Below are 13400 nucleotides of genomic sequence, written 5' to 3' on the forward strand. Positions count from 1 at the left end.
CTCCTCCAAGTTATTTCTGTGCATGGCCAGCTATGCTGCTCACCTGTCAAATCATAACTTTGACAATTATGCCAGACTTACCTCTCTCATGGACTTCCTCCCAGATGATAAGAAACCGGTCTTGACGGCGATAGTCCAGGAGGGCTGTGCAGCCTCGCGTACAGGTGTCCAGATTGCCCTAGATGTTGCGGACACAGTGGCACGCTCCACAGCCACAGCAATGGTGATGTGTAGAGAGTTGTGGCTCCAAACATCTGGCATCCCCAAGGATCTGCAAACGAAAATTGTAGATCTTCCGTTTGACAAGGAAAAACCAATTGCTGATTCTACTGACTCAGTCCTACATTCTAGCAAGGACTCGAGGACCATGCTTAGAACACTGGGGAAGTACACCCCTCCCTATAGGAGGAAGAGATTCTACCCACAACAAAGACATTACACCTACCAATCCCAGCGTTTGCAATACCAGCAGGGTTACGATCAAGGACGCCACCAGCAACAACAGAGGCCAGCCAGGCGATGTCCCCAACAAGGATGTACTCCGTTGGAGCAAACCCCAAGACAGCAAGTTTGACAGTTATGTCAAGGACTGCGATACCAAGAACATCCTTCACTGCCAATCACAGCATATGTTCCACCACCGCCTCAGACCGTTCTATCGACAATGGAAAAGCATTATGATGGACAAGTGGGTGTTGGAAATTGTAGCCAAGGGATATACCATCCCTTTCCAATCCCTGCTCCCACCAAAACCCCTACCCAGTCCCTCCCCAGGGACCCCTCTCACAAGACGATATTAAAACAGGAGGTAGACCACCTCGTACTTATCAGGGCGGTGGAATGAGTCCTGGATGAATTCCAAGGGAAAGGTTTCTACTCCCGATACTTTCTAACAGAGAAAAAAACAGGAGGCTGGAGGCCAATCCTGGCTCTCAACCGATATTTGCGCAAACAGCACTTCAAGATGACTACAATCACCTCCATAATCATGGCACTGGATGATGGGGATTGGTTCGCAGCTCTTGACCTACAAGATGCATATTTCCATATAATAATCCATCCGGCACACAGGCGCTTTCTTCACTTCAAAGTGGGCACGGAGCACTTCCAATACAGGGTCCTTCCATTCGGTCTCTCTTCAGCACCCAGAGTCTTTACCAAGACGCTTGCGGTAGTGTCAGCTTATCTGCATCAGTAGGACATGTTCATTTTTCCGTATCTGGACGACTGTCTTCTGAAGAGAGTCTCAAGGGCAGATGTCCTGCGCATGATAGACATCACTACAAGGACCTTCCTCTCACTGGGCCAAGTCATCAGTTTTCAAAAATCGACGACGGAGCCCACACAAAAGATAGAATTCATAGGGGCATGCCTAGACTCTACTACGTCGAGAGCATATCTGTCCGATGCATGTTTTCGCACCATCAGATCCTTAGTGCTGGTGCTGACGTACAGCCCCACAGTGCCATCCCTAACTTGCATACAGCTCCTGGGGCACATGACCGCCACCACGTTTGTGGTGCAGAATGCCAGACTACATATTTGAGGCCTCCAGCACTGGTTGGCGACTGTGCACAGGACAACGATTCATACCACTCACAAAAAGGTATCGCCCACGATGGAGGTGCGAGAGTCTCTGGCATGGTGGGCAGACCCCAAGAACTTACTATTGGGGTGCCCTTCCACCAACCATGAATCGTGGTCTTTCTCACAATGGATGCATCCCACATAGGATGGGGAGCACACATGGGCAACAAAGTGACACAGGGGTGATGGTCCCCCATAGAGATGGCAATGCACCTAAACGTACTGGAACTCAAAGCAGTGTTCAATGCATGCAGGCGCTTCCGCAAATACCTGGTGGGACAGGTAGTCAGAGTCAGTACCGACACCACTTCCACAATGTTGTATATCCATCACCAAGGTGGAGCCAGATCTCGTGCATTATGCGCAGAGGAGGTCCGACTATGCAATTGGTGCATCGCAAACAACATAATGCTGAAAGCCTCATACCTGCCTGGCATCCACAACGTGAGAGTGGATCAACTAAGCAGGCATATTGCTCTCACGCACGAGTGGCAGATCCGCTGTAATCTACTCCACAATGTATTCGACAGATGGGGGTTTCCCCAGATTGACTTTTTTGCCACCTACACCAACAAGAAAATGCCCGCAGTACTGCTCCAGAGTGGCCATTGGGCAAGGCTCACTGGGGGACACCTTCATGTTCTCATGGAAGGGCCCATTGCTGTATGCATTCCCTCTCACAAGATCCTAGAAAAGGCGAGGAGGGAGAAGGCACGCCTAATACTCATAGCCCCAATATGGGATTGACAGCACTGGTTTCCTCTGCTGCTACCCATGTCATGCTGCCCACCACTCCCCTTCCCAATAGTACTGGACCTTCTCACGCAGAGCCAGGGGTCCATAACACACCCTCATCCTCGAATGGTCCGCCTCAAAGCGTGGCTAATCCATGGCTCAGTGCTTTAGAGAGAACATGCTCAGAAGAGGTAAAAGAGGTCCTGGAATGCAATCGATGGGCCTCCGCCAGGAAGGCTTACGCACACAAATGGAAATGTTTTACGTCCTGGTGTTTATCCAAGCAATTGACTCCTCTGGACATCTCCATTCCCACAATCCTAGAGTACTTACTGGAACTGAAACAAGGCGGACTCAGTTTATCGTCATTAAAGGTCCATCTTGCAGCTATATCAGCGTTCTGACATATGGAGGATGGGTCAATTTCATTTGCCCATCCCATTACCACACGGTTTCTGAGGGGGCTTGCAAATCTGTACCCTCCACGGAAACCGTTATTGCCTTCATGGAGCTTGGACCTGGTCCTCGACACACTGTTTAGACCACCCTTCGAACCATTGGCCACTGTACCCCTCCGACTACTTATCATGAAAGCAACTTTTCTTCTTGCAATTACATCAGCCTGCAAGGTGAGCGAGCTGGCAGCGATAATGGCAATGCCACCCTATACAACTTTTTCAAAGGAAGTGGTAGTTTTATGATTACACCCGGCCTTCCTCCCAAAGATTGCCTCAGAGTTCCACATTAACGAGCCAATAGTTCCCATCATTCTACCCAAGACCGCATACCTTGAGTAGGGAAGTGTGGCTGCATTCACTCGATGTGAGGAGGGTGCTGGCCTTTTACATAGAGAGAACTAAACCCTTCCGGAAGATAGATAGGCTTCTGGTGTCTCTTGCACCCAGATCAAGAGGGGGAGGCCTATCATCACATTTCAAATAACATCATATCCTGCGTAAAAATGTGCTACGAGCTCCATAAGACCCCTCTGCTAGTTCTGCCCAGGGCTCACTCCACTAGAGCAATGGCGACGTCGACAGCCTTCTTCAAAGGAGTCGCATTAAAGGACATCTGCAGAGCGGTGACATGGTCATCCTATGACACCTTAACCAGACACTATGCGATTCACCGGGTGTTGGATGAGTATATGCATCTGTCGACAGCAGTCCTTTCAAGGGCAAGCTGCACATAAATCTGGTACCCACCTCCATTTTTGGGGTCACTGCTGGGTAGTCGCCTAATGTGGAGCACCCACGGGGACCACTCAAAGAAGAAAGAGAAGTTACTCACTTGTGTGGTAACAATGGTTCTTTGAGATGTGTCCCTGTGGTTGCTCTACTACCCACCTGTTCCTCCCCACTTCGGAGTTCTGCTTTGTGTCTTTCAGGAGCATCTGGGGCTGTTGGTTGAGGAACTGGCGTGGACTGGATCGTGCACGTGACCGAAAGCACGCGAAGGACCGACGCGCATCGGCGCATGCGCGACCCGATGAGATACAGCTGGAAATCTCTGATCTGCGGTGCCGGGGCAAGCCCAACACCTAATGTGGACCACCCATGGGAACACATCTCGAAGAACCATTGTTACCACACAAGTGAGTAACTTCTCTTTCTCAAGACTTCTTTCTCTACACATCTCCCTTGGCTCCCTATATAAGATCTTTCAAACACTTAAATGGCCAGGTCACATGGTGTGGTGGGCTGATAAAGTGCTAAAGGTTGTACCTCCCTTGTCCAGGACCCTTGGGACCTGACTGGTCCCAGACAAGGGGAAGTCGGACTGGCTGCCTGGAGCGAGGGGCCTCTGCTCTTGCAGAGCTGCTCTACAGGGCTTCTACCACCCCCTAGTCTGGCAGGGGTCTGCATGGCTGAAAGTCTGCCAGCAGGGGTCTGCATGGCTGCAAGTCTGCCAGCGGGGCTCCATGCCCTAGCCTACTCTCAGCCCTGGAGCTGCTGTGGTTCCACTGGCCAGACTGGGGTCCCTGTGGCTGGGACTGCCAGCAGGGCTCCACTCTCAGCTGGCTTTCAGCCGTAGGACTGCTGGGGTCCCTGTGTCTGGGGTTACCAGCAGGACTCTGTGCCCCAGCTGGCTCCTAGCCACAGGGCTGCTGGGGTTCCCCTGGCTGGGGTCCCTGGGGCTGTGGGGCTGCCAGTGGGGCTCCGTGCCCAAGCTGGCTGTCAGCCATGGTGCTCTTGGGGTTCCTCCATCCCTGGTTGGGGTCCCTGGGGCTAGGGCTGCTGGTGCGGCTCTTCACCCCAGCTGGCTCTCAGCTTCAGGGCTGCCAGGATTCCCCCTCCCTGGCCGGGGTTCCCCCACCTGGGGCTGCTGGGAGAGCATTCAGCCAGCTCCCAGCTGGGGGCTGCCAGTGTTTCTGGCTGAGGCCCCATGGCTGCTTTCTGGTCCCAACAGATGAGGGATGTTGCTGGACAAGAGAGTGCTGGATGAGAGCGTTTGAACCTGTCCTGCCATTAAGGGGAAGACTACCTTGTCACATCTTCACTCATAGTTACTTAGAGGTTTATTACTTAATTGACTTTAAATTCACTTAATATGGGCTAAAGTGGTTTTATGTAGTGATAATTTTTACTAAAATCAGAATATCGTGTGGGACTAAGTTAAATGCTTTACAGAAGACTTAGCCTATTATATCGCAATTTACTTTTATCAATCATATTTCTGTTGTCATAAAACATAAAATTTGCTTGACACAACATATTTTCTCTGAAATTAGGTTGATTGACGTAAAATTCACTATCATCATTTACTAACTGTATGTCTGCTGTTCCTTCACTTTACCTGGCATTGATTAAATTAATGAGCCTAAATCTAACTAAGTCATCTCTTTTAGAACAGTGGCACAATATTAGCGTTTCCACAATCATTATCTAGGGATTTGATTATGAGTTTATTTATTTTTCCTTCCCATCTTTAGCAAAGCTGAACTATTTCCAGAAGCCACAAATAGTTAAAAAAACAGATTTCTCAGAGTTCTTGGCGCACTATGGTGGACCATCATTCATTCCAGCATCACAAGACCAGCCATCTTCCTTTGCCTTTTACCGGGTAAGTTGGATGAGCATTCAGAAGAATAAAATTGTTTTTTTGGGGAAATTGTGGTGGTGGCAATAGGGATATAAGAATGCCCATACTGAGTTAGATCATTCCTCCATCTAGCATACTACAGTCGTTGGTGCTAGAAGAACAGAACTGGGAAATTTGGAGTAATATGTTCTCTCTTGTCCATCTCCCAGCTTCTAGAGTATAGGTTGCATACCTGACCATTTGGCTAATTAGCCATTGATGTACCTAGCCTTCACAAATTTAGCTAATCCTTTTTCAGCCCAGTTATACTTTTGGATTCCTTAATTTCTAATGGCAACAAGTTCCACAGGTTGGATGTGTGTTGTGTGAAGTACTTCCTTAAGTTGTTTTAAACTTGCTGCCTGTTAATTACATTGTTTGGTATGTGGTTCTTGTTCTAGGTGAAGGGATAAGTGGTTGCTTCCTCCCTATGTAACTATTATTAAGCGCAGTGTAAATAATTAATAATAAAAACACTTTTAAGTATAAAAAGTAGGATTTAAATTTTGCAAGTGAAAACAGACAGATAAAAATAAGTTACTAAGCCAAAAAACAAACTCAAGAACACACCAGCTAACTGTAGTACACTGAGAAACTTGTTTGTGTGCAAAGTATAATCCTCAGCCCTCAACCTTGTTTCAGGTAAAGTAGTCCAAGACAAAACTGAAGTTTTTTTCTCTGGCCTGGGTCTACAGCTCTGTGTCTTTTGAGTTCTCTGTTTTCACATGTCTTCATGTGGATCCTCTTAAAGTGGGTAGGCAGTTTCAAAAACCAGCTGAAGACAAAAACCTGATTGCTTTCCATTCCTTAAAAGGATTTTCCTCATGGCAGGAATGCTTGATTTAGTCTTCCCATCCCCATGGAAAAAATACCATCTTCAAGATACATTTCAGTACTGGGTGGTATTGTCATGTGTCTTTCTAGGACCAAACACAGTTTGGACTTACAGGAAAAACAAAACCATTTACAGGTTGTTGATTTGATCACTCAGGCATTAAGTTCCTAAATTATCACTAATGGCTTTTACTAGACTACTTAGACTAATAAAACAGGTTCCCACTTAATATTTCTAACTTTGCATACAAGAAAAATACAAGTACACAAATGAGATATACAGATTCAGTGGGTTGTATCTTTGAAAATGACATATCACATGATGTCACATAAATCATCTTTGAGTTATGCATATTCATAAGCCAATTTTCAAAAGCATGTGAGATACCATGACACCCCACTCTTGCCTTAAAAGGAAAACATTCTTCTTCTTCCAGATAGTGAGACAAATTTCCCTTTCTTTACTTATATTTGATAACTAGTTTTAAGAGAACCCTCCATCAAAATCAGTACGTTACCAAGGCCAAATCTATACTAGGGAAATAAGTCGATTATGTGCAATTCTGTCTACTGCATTTGCATAGCTAGAATCAACATATCTGAAATCAAATTATTTCCCTGATATAAATCTAGCCTCTAACTGTCCAGCATCAACCTCCATTACTGCATGTGATATCGCGGAGTACAGGGGTTGACTGCCGACCCCAGAGAGATCAGTTTTGCTTGTCTTTGTCAGATACACAAAATCAAGCTCTGGAAGATCGACCCAATGGGTCGATCTTCCTGGAGGTATAGACGTACCCCAAGATATAAAATCCTTTTGTTAAGTCTAAAATTTTTGGAAACATTTTTAACATAAACATGTGGTTAAATTTCATAAATATGTCAATTGTTATAAAGCTCACGCAAAATAATTAATGACAAATGATGCACACCATATTTCAAGGTAATCCAAGTGTTAAAGCTTGACTCTTTGAAGTGTTCTAATGGGAAGCTAGTATCTAGGAGACTTCAGGATCTGCTATAACTCATTCCTGAGTTCATGGTGTTCAGCCATTTACACTTGGTACTTGTGTTCTGGGAGCACTTTGTAAACTTTCCACATTTCGTTTTCAGGCTGGTGATCCAATCCAGACCTACTTTGCTGCATCATCTGTATTGAGCACACTCAGACAGCCAATGGGAATGGGTGCCAGTGGACTTTGTTTCGATGGGAATCCTGCCCGTGAGTGGGGTGGTGCTAGCAGTTTCATCTTGACTGAGGAGGACCTTTCTTACTGATATTTTTTCATATTTCTTGTGCCCTTTTTCAGGCTTCCTGGTGAGTAAAAGCACAAGCTGTACTCGGTCCTTCACCAACTTGAGCAGCAGCTGCACCACTGATCCAGCCTTGGATGCAGCCTCATATTATCGTGACTTTACTATACTAAAGGTGCATATCTTCCTCACCCTCAGCAGCTTCTTGTACTGTGGCTTGACATCATATTCTCCTGACTTCAGCACTGTTTTGCCACTGTCTCTTCCCCTAATATAGCTTTTGGAAAGTATAGGTCGCTAGTGTGAAGTTCCCGGGGTCTCCCAGTCATCTTGGCCTGAACTTCAGTACACTAGCCAATTTAAATGAAAGACTGCTTATTACTGTGAGCAGCCCATCCATTACATTGTGTATGTCTACAGAACTCCTGGACAAAGAGCATCCAGTCTCAGTGACTTGCTGCTATTTAATCAATCATCTGTTTCTTCACCATCTCTTTTGACCTGCTCTCTTCAGGAAAAGATATCTCTTCACATTTTTATGGTGAAGAAACAAGTGATATAACGCAAACCACAAGAAATTCTTCAAATGTTTTGGATTATTTGCACTTCAAATATTGCTCTTTTAGCCCTCCTAATTTCCAGTTAATGCTTTACCAGCCACAGTATTCGTGCCTTTATTTTGACTTGCCTGCATTTGGATTTCCATTTCCTGAAGAATTTCTTTGGCACAAATAGCCTCTCTTACTTCACTATAAATTAAAACAAACAGTCTTGTAGCACCTTAAAGACTAACAGCTTTATTTATTAGTAAATGAGCTTTTGTGACTGAGGTATAATAAATAAAATTGTAAAGTCTCTAAGATGCTACACGACTGCTTGTCATTTTTGAAGCTACAGACTAACATGGCTACCCCTATGACTATTAACTATACAGTGTTTTTTCCTTGTCTTTTTTGTTTGCTTGTTTTTGAGATGGAATGAATGTGGTCTTAGAAACTACTATTCTGACTTGTTCAAGTAGACTCCATGCCAACTCTGAGCATTTTAATTTCTTTTGACTTTGTTTAAAAAGGAGGAAGCTAGTAAAAAACAACAAAATTACAAAAACAAAAACAAACAAAAATTATCTCAACTATAGTATCCAGTCACAGCACTTGTGATGTTTCCCCCCTCTCAAAATAGAAACCTTAATTACATTAGAATCAGTGTTGTTTAATGGCTTACCATTAGTCCTTGAGCTACTTCTTGTGTGGTTGTTAGTTGTAGATCAAACATAAGTTCTCCTGATGCTCTAGTAATCAATCAAGAAACTGTCACTTTGTGATTCTTGACCAGTTTATATGAAAATAGCAGAAGGCACCTACTGTTACTTTATTAGACCTGCTCTACGTGCAAATAATTGCACTATTTTTAACTAAAATTGTTTTTGAAAAACAAAACACCTAGATTTAGCTAAACCAGTGTAGACCACTGTGTTGGCCTTTTTACATCTTTTTACACATGGCTTATATTGATTTTTTTGTGTGTGTGTCTGCAAAAGGGTTTCCATTGGTTTAACTGTAACAGAGGGATAACCATGTTAGTCTATATTCTATCAAAACAAAAAAACAGTCCAGTAGCACTTTAAAGACTAACAAAATAATTTAGTAGGTGGTGAGTGCTAAATGTAGTGCCTTGCATGTTGAATATGCTGAATGTAGTGCCTTGCATGTTGAACTCACCACCTAATGAAATTATTTTGTTAGTCTTTAAAGTGCTACTGGACTGCTTTTTTGTTTTGTTGGTTTAACTATTTTAGGTTAAAGTATTGGCACTTTTGTATTTTTATCAGGTCTTGGGGTATATCTGCATTATGTAGAAGATATCCACATAGCCATGTCAGCATAGCTACATTGGTGTATCCCTCAGAATAGACACAGCCTACACCAACAGAAGTTTTCTCCTACTGTGGGAATACCACCTGCCAGCGCTTTTTTTCTAGAAAAAAAATGGTGCTGGAACTCAAGCCCCAAACTACCCCCTTGCTGCACCCAGGCACCTTAAACCCCACCCCACCTCACCCTGTACAGCAGCCCCAAAATGTCCCCTTTCACCCCCAGCAGCCCCAAACTACCCCCCTTGTGCAAGATCAAACAGAATGTTGGAAATCATTAAGAAATGGTTAGAAAATTAGACAGAAAGCAGGGCTTTTTTTCTGCTGGAACACCCCAGAATGGTGTTCCAGCACCTTTTTTCAAAAGCCGTCTGGGTAGCAGCAACCAAAGCCGCAGCTGGTCCTTTGAAAATGAATTGCGGCTTCGGACACTGCTGCCTTGGCTAACTCCTCCTCCACTCCCTCCCCTCTCCTCCCTGAGATGTTGGCCCACACATGGAGGAGGCAAGTAACAGAGAGGAAGCCGTGCTAGTCTATACACTATCAAAACAAAAAGCAGTCAAGTTTATTAGGTGAGCTTTCGTGGGACAGACCCACTTCTTCAGACCATAGCCAGACCAGAACAGAGGAGGCAGTCAGTGCAAGGCACCAGAGGTAGGGGGCTGCACGGAGGGAGAATCTCAGGGGGTAGCTCAGGGGCAGGCGGTAGCTCGGGAGGGTTGGGCCCCCCTGGGGCGGGTTGGGCCCCCGTGGGGCAGCTTGGGCGCTACACAGGGCTGTTAAATCACCAGGGAGGCAGCTTGGGCTCCCTGGGGGAGCAGCTCTGACTCAGCTTGGCAGGGGCAGCTTCGGCCCTGCACAGAGCACTGCTTCGGCCTTGTGCAGGGTGGCTAAATCATCGGTGGGCGGTTTGGGCCCCCCTGGGGTTGTTAAAGTCCCTTTTCAGTAGAACACAAACTTTCAGGTCTTTGACAGACTGGCCCATTCCGTTAAAGTGCTGGCTGACAGGTTTGTGTATTTGGAGTGTTTTGATGCCTGTTCTATTATTTGTCGAAGAGTGTTTGCAGTCTGTCCTCGTAGTAGCATCCTTCAGTCTATCTAGACTATGGAACGCGCCCTTCGTAGTTCCATTTGGCATCCTCATTTGCAGCGTCGGCTGTGACTGTGAAGACCCACACGAGAGTGACAGTCCTCGCTGCATCTGTTGCATATGTAGTGGGTGTCTGGCAGGTCCTTGCTGTGCTTTCTGTGGGCTCGCTTCTCCTTTGCTAGCTGTCTGATCCTCAACTCACCCTTCTGAAGGCCCTTGTATAGTTCCTGCCTCCATCTGCTGCAATCGTCTGCCAGCTCCTCCCAGCTGTTTGGCTTGATGTCTACTTCCCTGAGGTCTCTCTTGCAAACATCTTTGTAGTGCAGCTGGGGGCGTCCGGGAGGTCTTTTGCCAGAAGCTAGCTCACCATACAGGATGTCTTTTGGGATCCTGCCATCATTCATCCTGTGGACGTGGCCAAGCCAGCGGAGCTGCTGCTGCCTGAGGAGGGTGTTCATAGTTGGGATTCCAGCTTGCTCAAGGATGGTAACGTTGGACACTCTGTCCTTCCACGATATTCCAAGGATGCGCCTGAGGCAGCGCAAGTGGAGGACGTTCAACCTCTTTTCCTGGTGGGCGTACAGGGTCCAAGTCTCGCTGCTGTAAAGGAGGGTGCTGAGGATGCAGGCTCTGTAGACTTGCACTTTGGTGTGAATGTACAGCTTGTTGTTATTCCACACTCTCTTGCTGAGTCTGGACAGAGTTGTGGCTGCTTTACCGATCCTCATATTTAGCTCAGTCTCCAATGACAGGGTGTCAGTGATGGTGGACCCAAGGTAAATGAACTCATGGACGACCTCTAACGTATAGTTGTCAATACTGATTTATGGAGAATCCACAACGTCCTGAGCGAGTACATTTGTCTTCTTTAGGCTGATGGAGAGCCCAAAGTCCTTGCATGCTTTGGAGAACTGATCCAGCAGCTTCTGAAGCTGGTCTTCTGTGTGTGACACGACAGCAGCATCATCTGCGAACAGCATATCTCTGATGAGGACTTCCCGCACCTTAGATTTAGCTTTCAGCCTTGCAAGATTAAACAGTTTCCCGTCAGATCTTGTGTGCAAAAAGATGCCCTCTGTTCAGGATCCAAAGGCGTGTTTAAGGAGGAGCGCGAAGAAGATCCCGAACAATGTTGGAGCAAGGACGCATCCTCGTTTGACACCGCTCCTGATGCTGAAAGCATCCGATAACGTGCCATCATATTGAACGGTTCCTCTCATGTCTTCATGGAACGACTGGATCATCCTGAGTAACCATGGCGGACAACCTATCTTGTGGAGCAGTTTGAACAGACCATCCCTGGTGACCAAGTCGAAGGCCTTGGTTAGGTGGATGAAGGCAATATAGAGTGTCTTCCTCTGCTCCCTGCATTTCTCCTGCAGCTGGCTCAGAGAGAAGACCATGTCGACTGTAGATCTCTCTGCACAGAATTCGCACTGTGATTCAGGATACACCCTCTCAGCAATCTTCTGGAGTCTGCCGAGGATGACGTGAGCGAACAGTTTACCAGTGATGCTTAGGAGGGAGGTTCCATGGTAATTGTTGCAGTCGCTTCTGTCTCCTTTGTTCTTATACAAGGTTATGATGTTAGCGTCGTGCATGTCCTGTGGAACCTCTCCCTCTCTCCAGCACAGGCACAGTAGCTCATGTAGGGGTTCCAGGAGGGTGTCTGTGGCACACTTGATTACCTCTGGTGGTATACCATCCTGGCCCGGGGCCTTTCCTACTGCAATGTTGTCAATGGCTTTCTTCAGTTCATCCACAGTTGGTTCCTGGTCCAGTTCGTCCATTACTGGTAGGAGTTTGACGGCATCGAGGGCTGAGTCGACCACAATGTTCTTGCGTGAGTACAGCTCAGAGCAGTGCTTGACCCAGCGCTCCATCTGTTTGGCTTTGTCAGTGATGACTTCACCAGATTTGGATTTCAGAGGTGCCATCTTGTTCTGGGTGGGTCCTAATGCCTTCGTGATGCTCTCGTACATTCCCCTGAGATTACCAAAGTCAGCACTGGTCTGGATGCTGCTGCATAGCTCGAGCAGTCTGTCCTATATACATGGTATGTGAGCATTGTTGGTACATAATGGCATATATAATGTTAGTTGAGGACCAAGAGAATGTGCCAGTGATTCTGTAATTAATATGGTTAGGTCCAGTTATGGTATCTCTACAATAGATATGTGGGCAAAGTTGGCAATGGGGCTTGTTGCAAAGAAAAGTTCCAGGATTGGTGTTATTGTGGTATAGCCTGTGGTTGCTAGTGAGAATCTTCATAAGGTTGGGAGGTTGTCTGTAGGAAGGAACAGGTCTGTCACCTAGGCCTTCTGGAGTGTATATGACAGGCTGCAAATACTCTTGGACAAAGAATGAATGAATATAGAACAGACATCAAAAAACTCCAAATACACAAACCTGTCAGTCAGCACTTTAATGGAGTGGGCCATTCTGTTAAAAATCTGAAAGTTTGTTTTCTACTGAAAAGGGACTGTAACAACCATCTACAGAGGGAATGCTCAGAATTAGTATTCGTGTTCAAATTTGATACATTAACACATGGTTTAAACAGGGACAGCAATTACCTGACCCATTATAAGGACTCTTTTACGTACTTTGATGTTTTATCAAACTCTTAACTTCCCCATCTCACACCCCCCTGCTGTCCCTATGCTCTTATTTGCCAACCTTGATAACAACTTTTCAGATTTGTCAACCTTGATAATTTATGGCCCTCTGTGCTTTATATATTGAGTCTGTTCTGGTAAGGCTATGATCTGAAGAAGTGGGTCTGTCCCACAAAAGCTCATCACCTAATAAATTATTTTGTTAGTCTTCAAAGTGCTACATGACTTCTTTTTTGTTTTGATAGAATACAGACTAACATGGCTATCTCTCTGTCACAAGAACTAGGAGTAATCCAATGAAATTAATAGGCAGTAGATTTAAAAA

General features: G+C 45.8%; 1 protein-coding gene across 3 annotated transcripts in view; it reads left to right on the top strand.

Annotated features, from left to right (window-relative positions):
* TCTN3 (tectonic family member 3) overlaps positions 1 to 13400 on the top strand; it is a 144432-nt gene that overhangs the window by 38758 nt on the left and 92274 nt on the right. For 2 of the 3 annotated variants that reach the window (XM_074999388.1, XM_074999389.1), the window contains exons 4-6: positions 5255 to 5385; positions 7354 to 7462; positions 7551 to 7669. In XM_074999388.1, the coding sequence (XP_074855489.1) occupies positions 5255 to 5385; positions 7354 to 7462; positions 7551 to 7669 (359 nt within the window). The remainder of the gene's footprint in view (positions 1 to 5254; positions 5386 to 7353; positions 7463 to 7550; positions 7670 to 13400) is intronic. The other variant, XM_074999390.1, reaches the window with a different exon arrangement.

The sequence above is a fragment of the Carettochelys insculpta genome, chromosome 7 (genome assembly GCF_033958435.1).
Source record: "Carettochelys insculpta isolate YL-2023 chromosome 7, ASM3395843v1, whole genome shotgun sequence".
Lineage (NCBI taxonomy): Eukaryota > Metazoa > Chordata > Testudines > Carettochelyidae > Carettochelys > Carettochelys insculpta.